The sequence below is a fragment of the Gambusia affinis genome, linkage group LG19 (assembly GCF_019740435.1).
Source record: "Gambusia affinis linkage group LG19, SWU_Gaff_1.0, whole genome shotgun sequence".
NCBI classification, from domain to species: Eukaryota; Metazoa; Chordata; class Actinopteri; order Cyprinodontiformes; family Poeciliidae; genus Gambusia; species Gambusia affinis.
In genome coordinates this window covers 6,084,576-6,106,020 of record NC_057886.1, presented here as the reverse complement: position 1 = coordinate 6,106,020, position 21,445 = coordinate 6,084,576, and the positions used below count along the sequence as shown (strand labels likewise).

The 21,445-nt window shown below is 39.7% G+C and overlaps 2 protein-coding genes across 3 annotated transcripts; one reads left to right on the top strand and one right to left on the bottom strand.

The window, feature by feature from the left end:
- The first annotated feature begins 27 nt into the window (after window positions 1-27).
- On the top strand, window positions 28-2,198 carry polr2f (RNA polymerase II, I and III subunit F). The gene is made up of 5 exons (XM_044100619.1): window positions 28-184; window positions 309-378; window positions 501-631; window positions 1,650-1,721; window positions 1,817-2,198. Exons 1-5 carry the CDS (start codon window positions 165-167, stop codon window positions 1,905-1,907), a joined length of 384 nt encoding a protein of 127 aa, XP_043956554.1. The 5' UTR covers window positions 28-164; the 3' UTR covers window positions 1,908-2,198.
- Window positions 2,199-6,513: 4,315 nt separating this feature from the next.
- sox10 (SRY-box transcription factor 10) lies at window positions 6,514-15,873 on the bottom strand. 2 transcript variants are annotated; one of them, XM_044100617.1, is made up of 4 exons: window positions 15,750-15,873; window positions 12,789-13,660; window positions 9,805-10,073; window positions 6,514-9,125 (listed from the first exon to the last, which is right to left on the bottom strand). In XM_044100617.1, exons 2-4 carry the CDS (start codon window positions 13,217-13,219, stop codon window positions 8,353-8,355), a joined length of 1,473 nt encoding a protein of 490 aa, XP_043956552.1. In that variant the 5' UTR covers window positions 13,220-13,660; window positions 15,750-15,873; the 3' UTR covers window positions 6,514-8,352. The 2 variants fall into 2 exon arrangements, with proteins under 2 accessions (XP_043956552.1, XP_043956553.1); XM_044100618.1 differs by having other exon boundaries at window positions 9,913-10,073.
- Window positions 15,874-21,445: the final 5,572 nt, after the last annotated feature.

The following is a 21,445-nucleotide window of genomic DNA, read 5'->3' as shown; positions in this document are numbered from 1 at the left end:
AAATAAACGGAACTCAAATGTTGATCGTCCTTGCGCACGGAATATTTCCCGGCGTACCAATCAACCGGAAGTTACATAGACCGCTCATGTGGCCCAATGTTGACAACAAAACGAGTACCTGAAGGAGAATAACACAGGAATATACAAACGTCTCCAAATAAAACATGTCCGACAACGAAGATAAGTAAGTACTCACTCAGCACTAACAGTAAACATTAAGCTCGGTGTTTGCGGAAATATTGTATATGAGCTAAATTTGATGCTAACAGACAGTTAGCGATTTAGCTAACATGTTAATAAATTTGTAGCTTCGATGATGGAGATTTTGATTACGCTGAGGAGGATGAAGGATTAGATGACCTCGAGAACGTTGAGGACGTAAGTACCGATAAAAAAAACCCAAAACATCTTGATAAATAATAAGGTACATCCAACCTGGATATTATTATATTTGTGGTCAAGCTCAGTCCGAATCTGTGCGTTTTCTTTCTGTTGAGCAGGAAGATCAGGAGAATGTGCAGATCCTTCCTGCAGGAGAGGGTCAGCAGGCAAACCAGAAGAGAATCACCACGCCGTACATGACCAAGTATGAGAGGGCCAGAGTGCTGGGAACCCGAGCTCTGCAGATAGCGTGAGTGTTTGCACACAGCACGTTGAATTTTTGTCAACAAATCTGAGATGATCTGTGCAATATTGAGACAGCACAGCGTCACTGTCTCCTATAAATGTAATATATTTCAGATCATCAAACGAATATTGTCCAACAAAGATAACCCGAGTAAATAAAAAAAAGTATTTTTAAATGATTACTCCCCTCATGGAAACTTACCCTGCATACCCGTATTTTTCTGAAAAGCAGCATTAGTTTTATGCCAGACGTAACAGGAGGCACGCCTGTTACGTGCATCCTGTGGATTAATGAAATGAAAGTTTCCCTTTCATTTCATTAATCCACGTCATATGTTCCAATAATTTTTGTCAACAAAGCTGAGATGAGCTTATGGAACTGACATAGCCATATCTAGGTCAGTTCTCCAGTGCCCAGGACTCAGATTTCAACCAGGCCCAGGGCCGGATGCACAAAGACGTGGGACCCTTGGCTGGAGCCAGCTTTGGTTCCCTAGAACGAAAAAAAAAAAACTTCTACTAATGCAAATCGCAGTGCATGAATAGGTAGTCCTATACATGAATTGATGAATGGTAACTTTAATACCGAGCTGAAGCGCCATGTTGTTCCTCAAATATTACAATTTCATAATTTTCAAAAACTTTAATATGATTTATATTCATAAAAATCCCAGAATGTCAACACAATCCTTCTGATATGGGCTTATTAGCTTTTTATAAAGTGTAATGCAAAACATCCATAAATTTAAAATAAAAAAAAATAGTCTTGTGGCGGAATTCCCCACAAATTTGTTGCCCTGGGCTACTGCCCTTTTTAGAGTTTGGCCCAGACAATGACCTTCTCTGGAAGTTTTCCTGCTTGCTAAAAACGGTCTGGGGAACTCCCGTGCTCCATCGTGCTTATTAGGAAATACGCTACGTTTCTAATTCTGTGTTTACATTCACCGCCTTAACGTGACACTGGAGTTTTGATCCACTAAATTCTCATAATAAAAGCTCACCCTGACGTGTTGTTTCGGCAGCATGTGCGCTCCGGTCATGGTGGAGTTGGAAGGAGAAACGGACCCCTTGCAGATAGCCATGAAGGAACTTAAGTAAGTCCTATTGTGCTTTTTCTCCTCTCACAACATTTGAGAACCAAATTTCTTTTTTTTTTTGTAAAGACTTTTTTACCCCTCCGTTCCAACAGAAGCAGAAAGATCCCCATCATCATCCGTCGGTACCTTCCTGATGGCAGCTACGAGGACTGGGGCTGCGACGAGCTCATCGTGAGCGACTAGAGGTCGGTCCGATCACCTCTCGGCTCCTCGCATCACGTCCGGCGTCTCGCGAGCTTCTGCGCTGCAGTTTGCCACATGTTCACACTGTAGAAGAATTTATTTATCCTCACTATTTTAACAGCTGTAGTTGCCAGAAAGCACCACAAGAGGGAAATATAACTTTTTCTTCTTTTTTTTTTTATTCATTCAATAGTGCTGTGTTGTAAGATTCCATTAGTTGTTTTCTTCCAGAGAAATAATTTGTGTAAAATAAATGTTTTATTATTATTATGAATAAACTCTTTTCTATAAGATGTGGTTTCTTGTTTGCTTTAATTACACTGCTGCGTGTCACGCAGGGTTGGTGTGGATTCCAATTTGCACATGAAATATCAGTTATTTGTCTACAATTTGACTACATAAATATGCAATTAGGCAGTGGCCGTGTCACGTTTGTGTTTTTCCACAAAACACCCCCTGAGCTCATTATTTCCTGTTGTGACCACAGACTTCAGTTTATTCTGTTTAGTGTGACAAGACCGTCACAAAACGGCAAGATGATTATTATAAACTGGATTGAAACATTCTGGGAACATAATGAGTCATTTTTTAACATAAATATGATTTAATCTAACAGATTAAATTGCAATAGGCGTCCTAAAGCTGTGAGTTAATGGTCCAAACTTTATTACAACAGGGAAAAAGAAGAGTTTAATAAGAAAGATTTGGGTTAATCACAATTAATATGACAGGATTAGCCATATTGTCACAAAATTATGTTTTCCCTAATATCCTGAATCTTAAGTAGTGGCTCTTTGAATTATCCAAAGAGCCACTACTAACCTCTGTTAACCCTTTAACGATATATTTATTTCCCAGCTTTCCACTGAGAAGTAGCTCATATAATAAGCTGAACGGATGCACAGGTGTTTGCTAATTGCTGCTAGCTAGTCTGAAGGAGCTGAGTGAGGTAGTAATGGAGGAGGGCTGCTCTGTGAGCCGGAAGCTACAGAAGTTTGGAAATTGCCGCTACGAGGAGGAACTGCACCTAACAAGGTGGCGGTAGGTCCCCGAATGGTTGCCATAGAGATCAAAAGATTTGTCAAACATTCAGGAAAGAATCAAAACAACACTCCAGGTGTGTTTTTGATGAGGGAATAACATTATTGCATGATGTAAACCTAAAGGGAAAAAAGTTGATTTTACATGATACTGCCCCTTTAAGACTTTTGACGTATTTGGTGTGGATGCGTTGGCTTTGGATTCCTGGATCCATAATTCAGAGTTCCGGTGTGTTGCGGTTAAGCCTGACTCCTAATTCCCTCCGTTTAATCGGCTGTGTGATACTTTGGAAAGACAAAGGGGGCCATTGATGGGAACGTTGGGGGAGGAGGGAAGGAAAGAGGGAGCCTTACCCAACTAACTACCTCGCCTGTAGCTTCACAGGGACACAAAGGGACCATTACTCGCTGCAGTCCTTCCTCCTCTCTCCCTCCCCGTCGCTTTCTCCAATGCTTACCTACAAAATAAACCCAATTTGCTTGTCAGGTTCACTCTGTGATGGAGTAAAAGACGCACAACGTTTTACTGTTGTGACTTAGTAAAGTTTGGACTCTGGTTGTCAGAAGGAATATTTAGGGCCGGCAACTTTTTAACATTATTTTTGATTTAAGTAGCTAATCCTTGTCAGAAGTCCAAAGAAGCAGAATTCGGATCGCACCAAAGAAATGGGACTGAGTTGAAAGACGAAATCTGACACCGAGCAGAGCGACAACAATGTAGACAAAACAATTTCAATTAAAACCCAGATTATTCCAAGGCTTCTCTTTGGTTGAAAGATCTATCCATGTTCCTTAAGTTAGAGAAGATCAAATTTTGTCTTAGAGGTTCGATCCAAAAATTTTATAAAACTTGGGCCCCTCTATTATCTTATTTTGAAAGACACCCTCCCTCGAGCCTGAAAATCGCATAGAAGCCAGCTCTGCTGTAGTTGCCTGTCCCCCCGGTCCGGCGGCTCCTTGTGAATCTGGCTATCGATAGTGATTGTCAACCTGTGCAGTTTTAAATATCCATGTTCTGTCTTGATCTGTGTACCTACGCTTGCGTGGACGCCTGTTTTACATGCTGTCCATGTTTCTGTACTCTGTCTTAGTCCCCTGGGTTTTTCATGATTGTGTTTCCTCAGCTGTATAATTATTATTTCTTTTTTTTATTATTATTACTTTATTTTGCTGTTTCTATTGTTTGCAGCCGGGTACGGATGGATGGGGAGGGGTAGGGGATAGAATAAATAGAAGGTAAAGGAAGGGACCACAGGATGGGGAGTGGGAAGGAGGGGAGAAGAAAAAAAAAGAAGACCAATGTCATGTTTGCTTTGTCCCTGTGTTCAATGTACTGTTGTTGATGGTTGACTAAATAAAATAAAAATAAAAAATAACTGGGGAAAAAAAAAAAAAAAAAAGCAGATGAAAACTTAAAAAAAACAACAAAACAAACCAGATTATTACGAGTCCGCCATTCTCAATACGTTTCATTGTTTTTAGGCCAGCTGATCAGAAAATATAAAATCACGTTTCCTGAAGTGCAACAAGTGACCAAGAGAAATCGTGACTGATCTGAACAAACCACACAGAGAGACCGTAGCAACCATAACTGAGGAAACTAATGGACAAAACATGAAGATTCGGCTACAAAATCATTTTGTTTGCTGGCTTTAAGGTGGGCTGATGACCTCACAGCTGTTGGTAGGGTGAGCATCACATGGGCTGCCCTCTCATGAGACGAGCACAGCATCAGCCTGAGGCAACGTCTCCAGAAAGGCTTCTGAATCCTAAACTTGGGTCTTCCAAATGCAGTACTGGTCACACCCCCACATTAATTACAAAGGGACAAAAAAATAATAATGTTTTATATTGGCTGTCACAAAGCCCTGAAAATCTGTAAGCAGAAGTAAGTAAGAAAGTAAACTCCTGTCTGATACTAAATGTGACCACAACGCAAAAACAGGAGCCATTTTGTGATGGGACAAACAATTTTCGCGCCACTGTAGATGCCACTGCACACACACTGGTTAAGCAGATGATTCTTCGATCTTTTCCCCAGAGTCACAAATATTCTTTTCTGCAACAAAGCTGGTAATCCTATTTCTGGCAAACTCTAAAACCTCCTCTCTTCCCCCACCCCCTCAGCTTGCATGTTTCCACCCGAACAGCAAACTCATTCCCACAAAATCAACAACAACACAGGGACTGTTTGGCTGCTTTGCATGCGCGTGGTGAGGAGCAGAAAGTCTCGTCGGGACAGTTAGCAAACCTGTTTATCAGCCGGAGTAAACTGGCTACTTCTGTTCAATATTTATCGCCAGCTTTTATACCTTCAATAAAAATAAAATTAATTGATTAATTCATAAAAAAAATTAAAAAAAAGCCAGAGAAAATTACAAGGATTGCAATTAGGGTCTTGACTTTATTGAATCTCTCATGTGAGTCAACTTGGAGGAAATTTTGGATTTAATATTTATACTTCCCTCTTTTACCACAGCAGTTTCAAGTTAGGGAGAGCAATAAACAGAGAAATAGCCGAAAGGCCCATGTTAGCTTTGGAAGAGCCTCAGCGATTCACAACTCAGGTGCCTCTATTGACTCAGCAGAATAGGATGTGCAACATTTACAATCCAAGGAGGAATTTTATCCCTCAGTTCAGCTAAATTGAAACAGTTAATGTTTCATGACATTTTCTTTTTTCCATGAAAGACAATTCATGTTTTTGGTAAATATCTGCATATGCATAACTTTTGCATAAATTGATGCATTTTCTAAATTTATGCTGGTCGTCTGCGGGAAAAACAAATTAGAAAAATAGATCTAAAATATATTGTTGGTACTTTTAGTGTCATTCTGCTGTGGAAATACAATGCAATTATTAATTGAAAAACAGATAACTTCTTGGTTTCAGAAAGAGCAGGAATTTTTAAAGTGACAGAGACCTGATTTCAAAGCATTAATCAGGAAGTAAAATTTATTTTAAATCATTTTTCATATATAGAGCATTTGTATTACAAATGCTCTATATATGAGCATTTGTAACAACTGAAGGTGACATAGCTACTTGATTATGCTATGAATTAGCACTATGTGCCTTGAAAACATAATACTTTAACTTTGAAGTGAACTAAGCAGCTGCTATGGGTCGCCACACCAGCAGGGGGCGCCCAAGATCACTAGAATTGTGAGTAAAATCTTGTTTCAAATGTATCGAACGCATCGATTTTACTCATACAAACAAAGCAAATAGGTTGCTAACTTAATCTTCTGCTACTGGAGAGTGTGACGTAAAAGAAGATATCGCCGTAACTCATCTAAATAAATCGCGGGTGTTACCCGGGGTGTTTGCCTCACCCGTCCCAAAGCGCTCACAGATGACGCAGTTCTCAGCAGTAGCCTCTCTTAACGCCTTGGTGTCCAGATATATATATATATGTTACTTTTCTGTTTCAAATAATGGCATTTAGATCAGGCAACTCAATTTGCCATGTAACTGTGGTATTAGTTTGTATTTGACTTTTTTCTTAGTTTATGGTCAGTTAAACAGGTTTTATTACAGAAATAATTAAAGAGGCAGTGTTACGTCCAAGCAGACGAATAGCTTTATTCCAGTAGAAAGTAAAGGAGCACAGCACATTTTCACATGTTAAGGCTTTTAGTTCCTGTTTTTATGTAGTTGAGCCATACTCTGCTTCTAAAAAACATAAACACAAACCATATCAGTAAAATGAGTCATAACAAAGAGAAAAAACAGTGCAAAATAATACAAAACACACACATAAATAAGAAGTGCAGCACTCAGAAAACACCTCAGTCTCTCATTGCGAAGGTAAATGTTCAAATAAGCACAAACAGCTTAGATAGAGAATGACAATAAACAGCTTGGATATGCTGTAAAATGGTGATACTAACAAGACATGGCAAATTATTTTTTTTATTATTATTTGACCTCTGTTTAGGGTTAATTAGGTCCTCAGAAATGCAGATATGTCAGAATTACAAAAGGAAAGATTAGGCATAAAATGAAAGAGATACATTAAAGTTATAATTTAAAAACTCAATGATAAGAACATGAAATAGTCTAGAATTTGTTGCCCCTCTGCACCCATTATTAGCGGGCATTATTAAGGGCAACACACTTTTTTTCTAGTTAATATAAGACTGCATTAATACACAAGTGGCAGCTGCTTCTTAGTATTGGCCTGTCAAACACTGAATACTGAACTTTTACATAAACAATGAATAATAACGCTCAAGCCAAAAGCAAAGACAGCAGTGAAGGCTTCCAGTGTAGTTATGTCATCATGGCAAACATAAATTCAACAGTGTAATTAGAGCAAACGGTTAGAGCTAGAAATGTGTTCTCGATGGCCCACTTCCACCACCAACAAAAATAGTTAATCGACATGCAGAGAAATAATTCATCATCGAAATTAGTGCTAATGGACAAATAACGAGGCAAAAGTTGATTTTGACACATACAAGTAAAATTATACAGTAAAACAGACAAGAAAGGTCTACTTAGGTAGTTTCGGATGTCACGTTGGGAGAAACATCTTTAAAAAAAATTCTGTTTCTTCTTTAGAAAACATCAAAAGTTTTGGTCATAAAACTTTGGTCAGCTTACATAAAGTTTACATAAATAAATGACAGGTGCATTTATAGCTTCACATGCACTGCGTCGTCTTTCTCGATGATAGTGTGAAGTTGTAAAGTTGGTTTTGTGTAGATATACAACGCACTTTGTCTAACTGTTCATGTTGTTTATAAAGAGACGTCAGATTTACATATCTTAATGTCTAAGCTGAGTAGAATCCTGCTTTCTAGGTTTTTTTGTGTAATTAAAGGTCAATCCTGAGTTGGAGTGGAGAGCCGACGAAGTAATTGGCCCTTGGTTTGTGTGGCATTTGATGCGTTTCGTAACAAAAAGAATTTGGCTTGCATTTAGTCACACCATTCAAACCCTGATCAAGACCTTACTACAGTGGAAGAGGCTTGTAAAAGACAATGTGCCAGCTGTAATTCACGTGAAGCTTCCACACCAACGGGAACACGATGCCATGCTCAGCTTCGATGTTTGAAGTGTCAGAAACTCTGCTGCAGTCCTATTGGGTGGATGCTTTTCTTTGCATTACCAAGGTATTACAATCCCAGACTCCTACACCGAGTGCCGGCGGCGACTTAAACTCGATTAAAAGCTCCACATTCGGTACTCAGTCGTGTGCTGTAACAGCATCCGCTCCACCTGGCCGAGATCAGAAGGTGTTTCCCCCTCTGGGTCTCCAGCCGACTTCCCCAGTGCCGGCCCACTCCCCCCAGACCAGAGCACTTCTATCTCTGGCGTAGCAAACAGAGTCGCCTCTCCTGCTTTGGTCTGACACTGGGGCTGAACCTGCACCGGCGCTTTCTGCTCTGGCTGTCTGTCATGGCCGCGACAATGTTGTGTAGACGGGCTGCTCCCACTGCGTAGGGCTGTGCGACTGCGACGCACTGGTTGGGTCAGTGATGGCAGTGTAAAGAGGCCTCTGTGAAGGCCCCATGTAAGAGAAGGCAGAGTACAACCCCGAAGACTGGCCGGAGTGGCTGTAGTACGTCCCCGAAGGCTGGTGGTCGGCATATTCTGCAAACTGAGCCCTTGAGGCCAACGAGGGGAAAGCAGAGCTATAGTGGGGAAGGCTGAGCGGCGTGTAGGTGACGTGGGCGCCTGCTGAAGCTCCTTCTGCAAAGTGAGACCCGGAACCTTCGGCCTCGCTCTTAATCTGTGCCTTGTATGGATCTGAGCCGAGTGGGGAGCTGTGATGTTGCTGCGGCTGCTGCTGCTTGGAGAGCCAAGCTGCGGAGTGACCGCTGGCTGCAGCCAAAGCCGACGAAATACCGTAGGCAAACGCAGAGGCCGGAGAGGCTGCAGCTCCTCCTGCTGCTGCACCAACCCCTGGATGCCCGTTGGGGGGAAGGTACTGGTCAAACTCATTGACATCAAACGGCTCCATGTTGGCCATCACCTCATGGCTTATCTCACCAATGTCCACGTTACCAAAGTCAATGTGAGGTTTTCCAGATCCAGGAACGCCTTCCGCTCCCATTGTCCCCCGCGTGCCGCCATTCCCAGCTCCCTCCCTCTTACCATCTCCTGTCTTTCCAGACTGAAGTTCGGTCTTGGGGGTGGTGGGAGGTGTGGGAGGACTGTGGCTCTGACCTGTAGACACACAGTAAGATTGTTACCCCATTTTTAGTTTTGCAGACTAAAAACATTTACCAAACACTGTGCCTTCTTTTGCAGTTGAATCTAAGGGTGAATTCATACAGTCCCTGTTCAGTCCATTTTTATTGGACTCCAGTTCATTTGCCTAGAAAGTTCAATTCATTTGGGGATGTATGGATGCACAATTGAACTCTGATAAAAGTCCAAAAAAGTGAACTCTGGTCCGATTGCATGGGTGGACCTCCAAAAGCAGGAAGTAGATTATAACGTAGGGTATTCTTGGTAAATGCAACCAAAACACATGTGTCTATCGCTAGTGGATGAAATGGTTTGTGTTCATTTAAAAACTCAAAAGAGAAATCCTACAACTGCTAAAATCTAATGCTACATTTTTGTTTACATTTCACAAAGAAGGAAGTTGTACTCCGTGTCTTCTTCAGAGGTTTTCATACTGTTTCCTCTAGTGGTTCTCGGTGCAGTGCCCCCGCAGGCGGGGAGGGAAACAGGTTTTTCAAAATGTTTGTTTTATCTGACAGTGCGGTGTGAACGCAAATCGCACCAGCTGAAAATGTAATTCAGCCGAGTCTACCGGATTGTCAAGTGTGGAAACACTCTAACAGTGTGACAGAGACGGTATCTGGGGGGTATCAACAGGAGGGAGCCTGCAGCCCACCTGCAGCATGAGGGTGTTGCCCATCAGCCAGAGGTGACTCAGCTCCCCCGCTGTGGGCCACTTCCAGCTGGAGCCCCTTGTAGTGCGGTTGGCTGTGGCTGACCTCACCCTCCAAATGGCCATCGGCCTCACTTCCTGACCCGGAGCCGACCTTCCCGTTTTTGCGGCGTCGCGGCTGGTATTTGTAGTCCGGGTAATCCTTCTTGTGCTGCTTCCTCAGCCTCTCGGCCTCCTCGATGAACGGTCGCTTGTCACTCTCATTGAGAAGCCTTGGACAAGAAGAAGAGATTTAAAGGGATGCTTACAAAAATAAATGCTATGCAATCAATCCTACATTGGATACGCCTATAGAATTTCAAAGAACTTTACATAGCACTATAAATTAGCAAAGTCAGATATGGGTCTTCATTTTAAACTTTTTGACCTTAGTTGCATTTCACTCAAATGTCTTTTGGGATATTTCTCTACCAGCTTTGCACATGTAGAGACTGAAATGTCTTCCTATCCCTCTTTGTATCGTTTATCATTTATCGTGATAAATGTCTTATCATCATGTGATTTTTGATTTATCACTCTTATGGTAAATCCCAATTAATGATGTTTAAACCCTCCCAAAACTGCCTTTATTGTCGAGTTTGATGTTTTTATTATATTTGTTTGTTCCATGAAAGCATAAATAAATACTAGTAAATTTGAAAATGCAAATACCATGTGCAGTTTAGTGATACAAATTGCATTTCTTAATGTGACTGGAGTCCTAAAGAAACACATTAGAAATATAGATGTTTTTGAAGAGCCGTATTTGTGTTTGTGGGGCGATAATTGCTGTGACACACAATTATAGTCATATGGTTACCTAAAAGACAGTGTAATAAATATTTCTTATTGTCAAAATTTCGTGATAAGACTTTAATTCCATGCAGTCCAGTCCTAATCGGAGGTCAGGGCATTTAGGGTCAGTGTTTGTCTGGAAGGTGAGCCTTAAAATAAAAAATATAAACACACGGTGATGCTGTAGTTTGTTTTCCTTTATTAGAATCACTTTTGAGAATCACTGTACACCATAAGGACAAGTCGATTCAAATACGATCTACTTCAGATAAATGTGTGATAATGTGCTTTTGCATTTTAACAAACTGTGCTGAGTGTCGTTTTCTCTTTGTTTTCCCCCCAGATAGCTTAATTTAATCCAAGTGCACCACTGATCTGCCTGCCAGGGGGCTTTTGACTGCGGGACAGTAATGAAATAAAAAGGCCACGGTCACATCCTGTCTGTGAACACGGAACTGAGCTCCTTCTATCACTACGACTGGAAGGGGGATGGCATGAGAAACCCCTGACCTCCCTTAGCCTCCCTCTTTATCGTGTTCCAGGACCAATTAACTCATCCTGACTGAGCCCAAGGTCAACTTTTATCTGATTAATATTTGATCCGATCAAGTTTAATTCCTTTAACTTTGGTGACCTTTATGCCTTGAATTGAGTATTGCGATCACACTTAGCTGTCCAAAGGAAACTTTAGTAAGGTGTTTGCATGTGAAGATGAGCATCTAGAAAACCATTCTCAGCTACTGGATACAGCATGAAATTTAGAATATGATTTCTGGGGATAACGTTTGGTTTCAGTTCAAAGTTTTGAAATAAACATGTAGTGATATTTTAAATCCCTCTTTTAACAGAGGATAAAACCCTTGACAATGTTTTGCCATGGTCATGTGATCATGATGGAAGTAGGTTGGTGAGCTGTGTCTAAACGAGGCCAACAAAATGCTAACGGTGGAGCTGTGTTCCTAAGTGATGCTTTGGGATAATACAAGCTAACTAGAAAAAAAAGTGAGTGTTGGACTGTTTCTTTATTCATAAATAAGCATAGCATGTATCTTTATGTGGCAAGAGGAAAATTAATAAGTATTTGCAGCCTCTCCCCAAAGCAAAAAATAGTTGAACAGACAGAAAACACAAGTTGGCCTTCCATCTGAACAACCTAATATTGTTGCTAAAAAAGTGAGTAGTAAAAAAAAAAAAAAATTCACAAAATTAAATGTAAAGGTGGGTGATTGGAGATTGTCAACAGGACTGACCAAGTCACTTTCAGTGTCTTTGTTTGGCCAAATGTAAATGGAATCTGTGACACGTAAAACAAGCTGGATAACCTTACAAACTATACACCACTGCAGCTTTTACCACGGGATATTAAAAAACACGTAGATCATCCCTTTTCCTGATAACTGGCGAATCCAAATGCTTCATGCACATTTCTGTTTCAGTGCTTCATATGGCTTTTTTGAAATTAATGTTTGCTTGTTTTTTTTGCTGGTGCCGCTACGTAACAGGTCCTGTAGATTCCTAGAACTTAAGAGTTTGCTTTTGGCAACTTGCAGGAGCTTCTACTTAACTTTGTGGTTGCTTTCCAGAAACTTCCTAGCGACTTTCATCAACTACTTAATAGACTTTCATCTATTACAATTCTAGAGTATTTCAGAATTGCACACCTTAAGGTGGCAGCATGATGGAGAGCAGCTCTGACACATTTCCTGTAACACAGACTGCTACAGGAGTTTCTTCCTTTCCACTGCCATCAGCATCTACAACAACTCTTTGAAGAACCTTGGATAAGTTACAACATTTAACGACCATTCAGGATAAAAAACAAAAAAAAAAAAAAAGATTTAAATACAACTTATGAGCCTATAATTAGAACTAAAGAATGCTTTCAGGCTAGATGTGAAACATTTTTCGAATTAAGAAAAGAAATTCAGTTCGTTTTTAGCACTTTGGACTGTCATTTTCCTGATATTGGAGAATATATAGAAACATCTGGAAGTCCAGAGAAAGTAGTTCCTGGTAAGTTCAGGGAAAGTAAACAGAAAACGTTCCATATAAGTAGACTTAGTAAGAAATTAAAAAATATTGAGAAGTTCATGATCCCACAAAAACTCAACACAGTAACATAAAACACCAGCAGCGCGGTGTGGGCCCCTCACCTCCACAGCTTCCCCAGGGTCTTGCTGAGCTCCGCGTTGTGCAGGTGGGGATGCTGGTCGGCCAGTTTCCTCCGCGCGGCCTGCGCCCACACCATGAAGGCGTTCATTGGCCTCTTCACGTGCGACTTGCTCTTGCTTCCGGCGCTCACGCGGACGGGCATCGGCACGATGGTCCAGTCGTAGCAGTTGAGCACCTGACTCACCGCCTCGCGGATGCCGGCGGGGAAGCGCTCGTCCTCGTCGTCGGACCTGACGGAGGAGCAGCCCGCCGAGGCGTCGTCCAGAGCCGTCAGCTGCGGCTCCTGCCCGCAGAGAGGCGAGTCGATTCCACCTGCCGCGCTGGAGGAATGACCCGGGGACAGGGAGCGGCTGTCGTCCGAGATGCCGGGACTGAGCTCCACCTCTGAAAAGCTCTGCTCCTCTCTGGACATCTTCTTTGCCCCCCTTTCGCTTTCTCTCTCTCTATTTCTCTCTCTTAGACACACTCTCTCTCTCTCCTCCGGAGTACCAAACTCTGTTCCTGAAAGCTCAGCTCTACCTGTCAGGCTCCGGCTTCTGCCTATTTAGCTTAGAATGACTCACCGAGCGGCAGCTCTGCTTTCTGTCTCTTTGGCCTCCAATGAAGTTACAATATAAACTGCCAGTCTGTCTCTACTCTGAGCCTGCGTTGCAAAACTCTGTGAGGGTTCCACATTAAAGTTCTTTCCATCCGTGTTCTTGGTATCATAGGCGGCTCAGTGCGCACCTTGGACCCCAGTTTACCTGCTAATGGACAGCGGTCCGTGCCAAACTCACCCAGTCCCACTTCCTTTCTGACTTCCCGTTCTCTCTCTCCTGCGGGTGTCCTGCGGTCGAAATCCAACAGCGAGGACCTGGAACAGAAACTGTTTAAGTTTAACATTCAGCTGAGCAAATCCCGTTGGTTTATCGTGTGAAATTCCACCACATATGGAAAAAGTTCTCTGTTATTATTATTATTATTATTATTATTATTATTATTTTTATTATTATTATTATTATTATTATTATTATTATTATTATTATTATTATTATTATTATTATTACTATTATTTCACTAGTGTTGGTGTAACCTGAGCATGGGCGTCTCCAGAACATTCCGTAAAAATTAGACCTAATGGGGGCCCGGCCAAAGAAAACAAAAATAATCACAGCAACATAACCAAATAAATAAATAGTAAAATTCATTAAAACTTGCCCTTCCCACTCTTAAATTTATAATCAAAAAAGATATTGTGCCTGTGTGTACATTTTCTCCATTGCCTGTATACATTTTAAAGCCAAGTTGAAATAACAGAAAAAAATATCTTCATTGCAACAGTTCGGTAAAGCTATACAACAATGTTCTACAGTATTCTACATAAAATGTTGCTGCCAACCCCGCAAACAAGCTGTTGCGCCACCTAGTGGATGCCCCAGCGCCTTTAAATTTGCCTAACTTTCCAGAAAGCATACACGATGTTCTTCATAAAAATTAATTTCATGATTTAGAAGAATTTAGAATTGAATTCCTTGACTTATTATTTGCTTCTTAATTCATTTCTCGTTTTTTTCTCCACTCAATCTTTTAGCCAACCATGCAGAAACAATGTGAAATTAATAATTGAAATTATTAAAATGAGAAATGGTCTTTGTTCGTTCTAGGATTTTAAATGGACACTGCTTTAACGTGGGACTAAAAATGAGCTGATTTGAAAGTACAAACCACATAAAGTCAAAAGTTTTTTTAAAAGTTCCTAAGGTGGATTACAAAATTTTAAATAATGTAAGCATTTTTGCATAGCAACACGCCTTTAATTAAGTCACACTGTGGTTTTCGTTTTTATTTTTTTCGCTAAATATTATTATTTACTGAAAGCGGTAAAGACTTGGCGACTGGCCCTGGAAACATAAACCTCGTGCGCGTGCGTTTCCTTTACGTGTTAGCAAACTAGACAGCGCTTTTGTAAAGCGAGACAAAGGTCTACAATCGTTCTCTCAGTGAAATGGACTCCTCTCGTTAACAGTATAGGTGGATGCATTAACCGTATCTCTCGATAAATGTGTTACGAAAAGTAGCATTTAATTAGCGGGTGTCGGCGGTATTCGTTTCCAGAAAACGGGCGAATGAAGCTCCACCACCTGTCCAACGTCTGGAAACTCGCTGACCACCTGGACTACAAGTCCCAATTAGCAGGCTGTCATTAGGTCCCAAGAGATTTCAGTGCGTAAAAGCCGTGCGTAAAAGGTACCAAACGACATGCATAGCGCCACAGTTTGGTGGTTTGTGTTTCGTATTTATTGTCAGATTGTCAGCATTGTGTTCTGGAGAGAGAAAAAAGGAAAACTTTAGAATCTACTGCTGGTTTTCAATAGTCTATTAAACACATTTACTGGGCATAATGAATTTTGGGGGACGGGATCTCGTTATCACCGCCTGACTGGCCAATGAGTTGGCCTTAATTTGCTCGCTACAAAACTTTGCAGCGAGCTCCGACACAAACAAAAACTTTGTTTTGTTTTGTTTGTTTCCTATGTTAGGTTCATCCAAGCTGCAACATACCACAATAAAAGAACAAAATATGATTTTAAACAGTGCGCAAACAGTCGAATATAGGCCACATTTTTAAATAGTTTTCAAAAAAGGGTATAAATTAATAAAAACAAAATAAATGGTCGACGTTGTAATCAAGAAATCCATCTGCAACAGAAGCACTTGTCGCTCTAATGATTTCAGGAATCTTAATAATAATGAAACAGGACTTAAAAACCATTCAGAGCAAAACATGTTAAAACGTCAAACAAAACACGAAACAAACCAAACTACTCCATAACTCTTTATCAGCAATCAAAACGATGACATTACATTTCTAATTGTGAAGAGGAGAAAACGATCAAATCGCGGAGCCAGAGCGGCCGCCGCCAGCAGAGACCAAAAAGAGTTGGAAATACTGAGCGCCTTACTTCGGGAATGAGAAAAGGAGGTCGCCGGTTTAGCACGAGGATCCGTGAGTTCCCGAGTCTCCAAAGTGACGCTCGCTCCCCAGCCCCCTCGCTCGCAGCCCGAGAATGAATGCTGGCTCTGTGTGTCCGTGCCAGGGCTTAAAGAGCCCCTTGTGCGAAGACGAGACAGGGAAAAAAAGAAAAAGATACAGGGGACGGGTCTTAAAGTCGCAGCGCGCATATATGCAAATTCAGAGAAGTCTATCTATCTATCTATCTATCTATCTATCTATCTATCTATCTATCTATCTATCTATCTATCTATCTATCTATCTATCTATCTATCTATCTATCTATCTATCTATCTATCTATCTATCTATCTATCTATCTATCTATCTATCTATCTATCTATCTATCTATCTATCTATCTATCTATCTATCTATCTATCTATCTATCGTTACAGTCTCATATGTTCAGTTTAGTTTGTTGAGAAATAAGATTCACACATGCTAGTTGTTGTTTATCGATTTGTTATGCTAAAAAATAGCTTCAAAATGTTGGTCCCCAGCTTTTCATGGAGCTGCAGACTAATATTTTCAGCAACCAAGAACTTCTAGATTTGTATTAAATCCTCGGGTTGACTTGGTTAAAATATGAATCGAGCACGAAGTGTTCAAAAAAATTGCTAAATTCCAGCAGCCTTAGCCGTTCTGTTGAGGCAACTAATCGACACTTGTTGTTAGAATCCAACTGGAGATATTAACCTCTAGAACCCTTGAGGTTCCACCGGTGGGTCCGTCGGGTTCTAGAGGTTAATTACCCCAGTCTGCTGTTAGCTGTGGTGTCCAGCAGAGAATGTTAAAACAAATAGCCTGTCCACATTTATTGTATTAAGGGTGAATGGATAAATTCAGTAAAACATTAAGAAACGTCCTAATGGGGCCACCGCTTTGCACTTGAAAGTCGGATTTTCCTACTTCCCAACCGGAAAAGAACGTCACATGAAACTTGAATTCTAACTAGAAACGTCAGAGCTTGCTGAGCAGTCAAAAGTTCACTTTCCAATATGGCTGCCAGACAGTTAGTGAAAGTTGCATAAAATATTAGCACTTGTCTCTTTAAAGATCTATGGATTATATGAATTGTGACATTTAATTTTATTGCGATATAGCTAAATGAAGTATTTTATTAGAATTAGATAAAAATTTAAATAAATATACTGATTTTGGCTTGATTTGACCAATTTGTGCCAAAACGTCAATGCTAGCGCTAATGCTATAGCTTGCTAACAAGCTGAGCTTCTTAACCAGAACGTTAAGAACTTTAAAAAAATGTCACATTTGAAGTTACCTATTTTGTAAAAATAAACAAACAAACAAATAAACAAATAAATAAATAAATCAACTTCGGTGAACATTTCTGCCTTCTCAGGCAGACAAAATATTTACTGAGAATGTTTGGTTAATAGCTTCTTAGGCTACCCTTGAGAGATTTTATTTTAGGCTAAAGCACCTTTTTTCTTTTTATTTCTTTGGCAGTTTTGTTCAAACTTAATTAGCTTTTTTTTTTTTTTTTTTTTTACAACTAAATTTGGGAATTCCACCTTTAAGATGCGCTAATGCTAGCGGCGTACCATTAGCTGGCGTAGCTAACAGAGTTGCTTTCTATTGGTCTGTCTCAGATCATCCGGAATGCATTTCATTGCTGAAGATTCTGTCTGGGCTTTACCTTTTTATTTTATTTATTTATTTGTATTACAGCATAACAGAATATCTCTTTGTGTCCATGGCGCATTACGCGTTATGCAGACTTATCGTGTTTTCTAACTGGATCAGCACCTTTTAACAAACTGAGACATGAACGCTCGTTGAAATCAAGCATCACTTGTATATAAACAGAAAGGAGAGACTAGAGGGGACATTATGGGTCGCTAAGACACAAACACAAGCGCTGTTCCCCGCTACAATGACCCCTTGTATCTCTGCCATGCGACACACACACCGGCCCCCAATCCAAAATTCACCACGTTTTTCATTAGCAATGAATGTTGACTCTGATAAGAGAGGCCCTAACAATGATGATCTTGTGCCTCCTTTATTCCTCCTCTCTCTCCTCCTTTTCTTTTATGTGTTTCCATCTCAGGTGAATTCTAATCATGTGATCAAAAACGAGCGCCCCCTTCCCCATGTTAAAAGAGGAAAAAATGAACAAAAAGAAGTTTTGTTTAACGGAATGGGAGAAAAAAAAAGAAGACGGAATGAAAATAGTAAAAAAGGCTTGTGTCTTGTTTTCCATTGCCACTCAACCCTGACACGGAGAGACAGACCCTCCGGGAGGACGGCTTGGTCCGGGGAGCTGCGCTGGGACAGTCCGCCTCGCGGTGCTGTGAACCGGGGGACCGTCGGAGCGCCGCTCCGGGAGTTTGGTCCAGAATGGAGCTGAGGATGAGCGGCTCGGCCTCCGTTTGCTGTGAGTCCTTTTGGGTGCGTGTTTGTGGAGTTATGGCTGAGAAGAAAAAAAATTAAAAAGTGCCACACACGTAGGCGTAAACAAACTGATATTTTGTAGATGAATAGAAGAATAATTCTCTTTTTATGAGCTAATGGAGTAGACGGAAGGCGTTGTGTTGAAATTGTCATAATTCCTGGCGCTTTGAAAAAAAAATGATGTGAATTTTGAATTCGTCACATTTTAGTCTGACTCTATAAAGACCCATAAGAAACTAGATTATGAATTATATATATATATATATATATATATATATATATATATATATATATATATATATATATATATATATATATATATATAATTGCAGTAAAAATTCCTTCCTTTTAAAAGAAAAAAAGGATCTGAACAGCACTGAAAACAAAACTCTCACAAATAATATTCAGAAGGAACATAGGCCATAAGTTGTTGTAATAATAATAATAATAATAATAATAATAATAATAATAATAATAATAATAATAATAATAATAATAATAATAATTACTATTATTATTATTATAATTATTCTTAATAAAATATGAGAATAATTTAAGTTAGAAAACTATAATAACAAAAGAGCTATAGTTTTTTTCAGTTTATGAAAATATCTCCATGGAAATGTGGAGGGGTTTTTTTATTTTTTTTTACAATAAGAGATTTGTTAAAGGGGCGATCTCTATAAGATGCACTCTGTTTTGCCTGAAAGTTTTGTTGTTGTTGTTGTTTTCAGCAAAAATATGATGCATATTTGCAAACTGAACCAGTAGACCAGCAGTCTGTTTGCCAGCAGGTCGTTCTCTGTGACCATGTGACCTATAGATGTTGTGGGCCGGCCTAAAGGAACAGTCATTGTTGTCAGTACTTTTTCTTAGTTATTAACACGAAGGCACACCTATTCCTGAGATCCGTTTCATCATATTTTCATATTTCTTTTCACATAAATTTAGTCTAAATAAATAAACAAATACAATCTTAACTCAGTTCATCAAAAGTGGTTTCTGATGATGTCCCTGCAGTATCTGTACACTATAGGAAGAGATTTCGGGAAGTTGTGAATATTAGGTATTAAAACTCAGAATAATTTGTAAACGTAACTATCAATAACGGTTCGATTCTTTCAACATTAAGGTATTGTTTTTGGAAATAAATCCCACCTTGATATGTTGAGCACCATTGTAAAGGATTTAGTCAACAATAGTTATTCTCAGCAGTAAAGCAGATTTTTATATATATATATATATATATATATATATATATATATATATATATATATATATATATATATATATATATATATATATATATATATATATATATATATATATATATATATATATATATATATATATATATATATATATATGTTGCAAAAATAAATGAAGAAATAAACGTAGTAAATATAAAGAACTAGTATTTGCCTTGTGGCTGAGCGTTTCTGTTTTAGGACAAGAACCTCCATTTGTATCCAGCTTTAAAAATTTAGCAATAGCGCTACCGCTAAAGTCTGACGAGCTGCTTCTTACCCCTGAGGGAGTCATCACACATGTGGTATCTTCCTAGAATCCATTTAAAAGATTACTTTTAAATCTTTTAAAAAAAGTAATCTTTCAGTAACTTTTTACGCTTGCTATTTAGCCACAGTGCTAATTCACAACCCAGATTTGCTAGCAAGATGAGCCACTGATCTCTGTGCTAATTTTTGTTGAAAAGGTTATTAGAACAGATTTGAAATTTGTATTTCCATGTCAATAACCTAATCTCCACAACCCGTGTTAGCAAAGCGCTAACACAAATTAAGGCCACATCCTAGACATCAGGATAAACTGTTCACATGCCTCCTCTATAGAAGAGCTTGAAAATGCGCAAACAATAGACATTTCACAAATATGTATTACTAATTTAGTAGCATTTTGTGCCTAACTTGCTTTGCTGCAGTGCTGTTGTTAATGTCAAGCTTGTCAACTATAAATTTGTTACCTGATGGAGTTTAAAAGCTCACTGCTACACCTTAGCTTTTGTTGTCAGGGAAAAATAAATACATCTCTTCGGAATAGCTTTAAGAAGTTCAAAGCTATTTTATGGCCTCGTCACAAATCAACACTTGTTGCTTTTTAACATGAACAAACTTTGATCTTAATGCTTAATTTTGGATCTCAGCCTGCATTAAGTAGGTAAACTTTGGCAATTGCTGTGCATTTCAACAATTTATTCAACTTTTAAACGTTTAAACTGACGTCGTTTCTGGTCTGAAGTAGTGATCGAAATGTACCCAAATTAAATATATTTAAATTGTTGCACTAATTTTATTCAGTAAATCTAAATCTAGATATATATATTTTTGAAAGTTGCTTACATCAGAGTGGCTCTGACTCTACCTCTCTGTGTTGGGCTGTCTTCTTTTCTCTCATGCACCTGCGTGGGACAAAGCAGGTGAGTCTCTAAGTGCCCTCACTGAAGTGGATCAGCCAACCCTTGTGGATCCGGTGCACTATTAACATAACAGTTATTAAGTCATTACTAATGTAATCAAGACTGCCTTTTTTGCAGTAACTCTAGCTTGGCTTCCTCTGACAAAAAAAAAAAAACAAAAGAGGAGATATTAACAAGATACTGATCGATCCTTGTTCATTTTCCAACCCTGAAGGAAGAACAGTGTGAGAATAGCGTACAGAATCACAACAGGGTTTCATTTTACCGATAGAAAGCTGCAAAAAAAAAAAAAAAAAAGTGTTTAAATGGTGTATTTGGGTTCAATAATGTACTGCAGCTGGGGAAGGAGGCCGTTTTCTATTCTTAAATGAATGGATGAACGTCTGTGGGTATGAGCAGAGTTGTGAATATGTGTGCGTTGGTGTGTGTCTTTGCGTTTCGCTGCTTTAATGAATAGCCCATTGTGTTGTTCTGTTTCATGTGCGCACTGACCAACCGAGGCAAAGAGTCCAGTTACCTCTTGTTGTGTGAGGGGGAACATCTAGAGGAAATTGATATATGGGGGTTAATGTGGGTTGGGGGGCGGAGGGGTCAGTTGGGGCGAGCGTCCCAGATGAGAACGAGAGAGCAAGTAGAGTTTCGCTAAGCTGATTCTGTCAACCCGACGACATAAATGTTACCGCTCGGTCGTAACCAACATGTCTCTGTATTGCTCAGCAAGCTAATTTTAAACAGAAACTTTATTGTTTGTGTTGCGTTAATGATTCGGTGGATTGCTGTTAGTTTTCATCTCTC

What these genes read in the sequence shown, in the direction of transcription:
- sox10 (XM_044100617.1), bottom strand. Translation starts at nt 13,219, where the DNA reads ATGTCCAGAGAGGAGCAGAGCTTTTCAGAGGTGGAGCTCAGTCCCGGC. An exon ending in ACCCTGGGGAAGCTGTGGAG is followed by an intron (nt 10,074 to 12,788) that starts GTGAGGGGCCCA and finishes TTCTTGTCCAAG; the next exon opens with GCTTCTCAATGAGAGTGACA. An exon ending in GCAACACCCTCATGCTGCAG is followed by an intron (nt 9,126 to 9,804) that starts GTGGGCTGCAGG and finishes GTGTGTCTACAG; the next exon opens with GTCAGAGCCACAGTCCTCCC.
- polr2f (XM_044100619.1), top strand. Translation starts at nt 165, where the DNA reads ATGTCCGACAACGAAGATAA. An exon ending in ATGTCCGACAACGAAGATAA is followed by an intron (nt 185 to 308) that starts GTAAGTACTCAC and finishes ATAAATTTGTAG; the next exon opens with CTTCGATGATGGAGATTTTG. An exon ending in ATAGCCATGAAGGAACTTAA is followed by an intron (nt 1,722 to 1,816) that starts GTAAGTCCTATT and finishes CCGTTCCAACAG; the next exon opens with AAGCAGAAAGATCCCCATCA.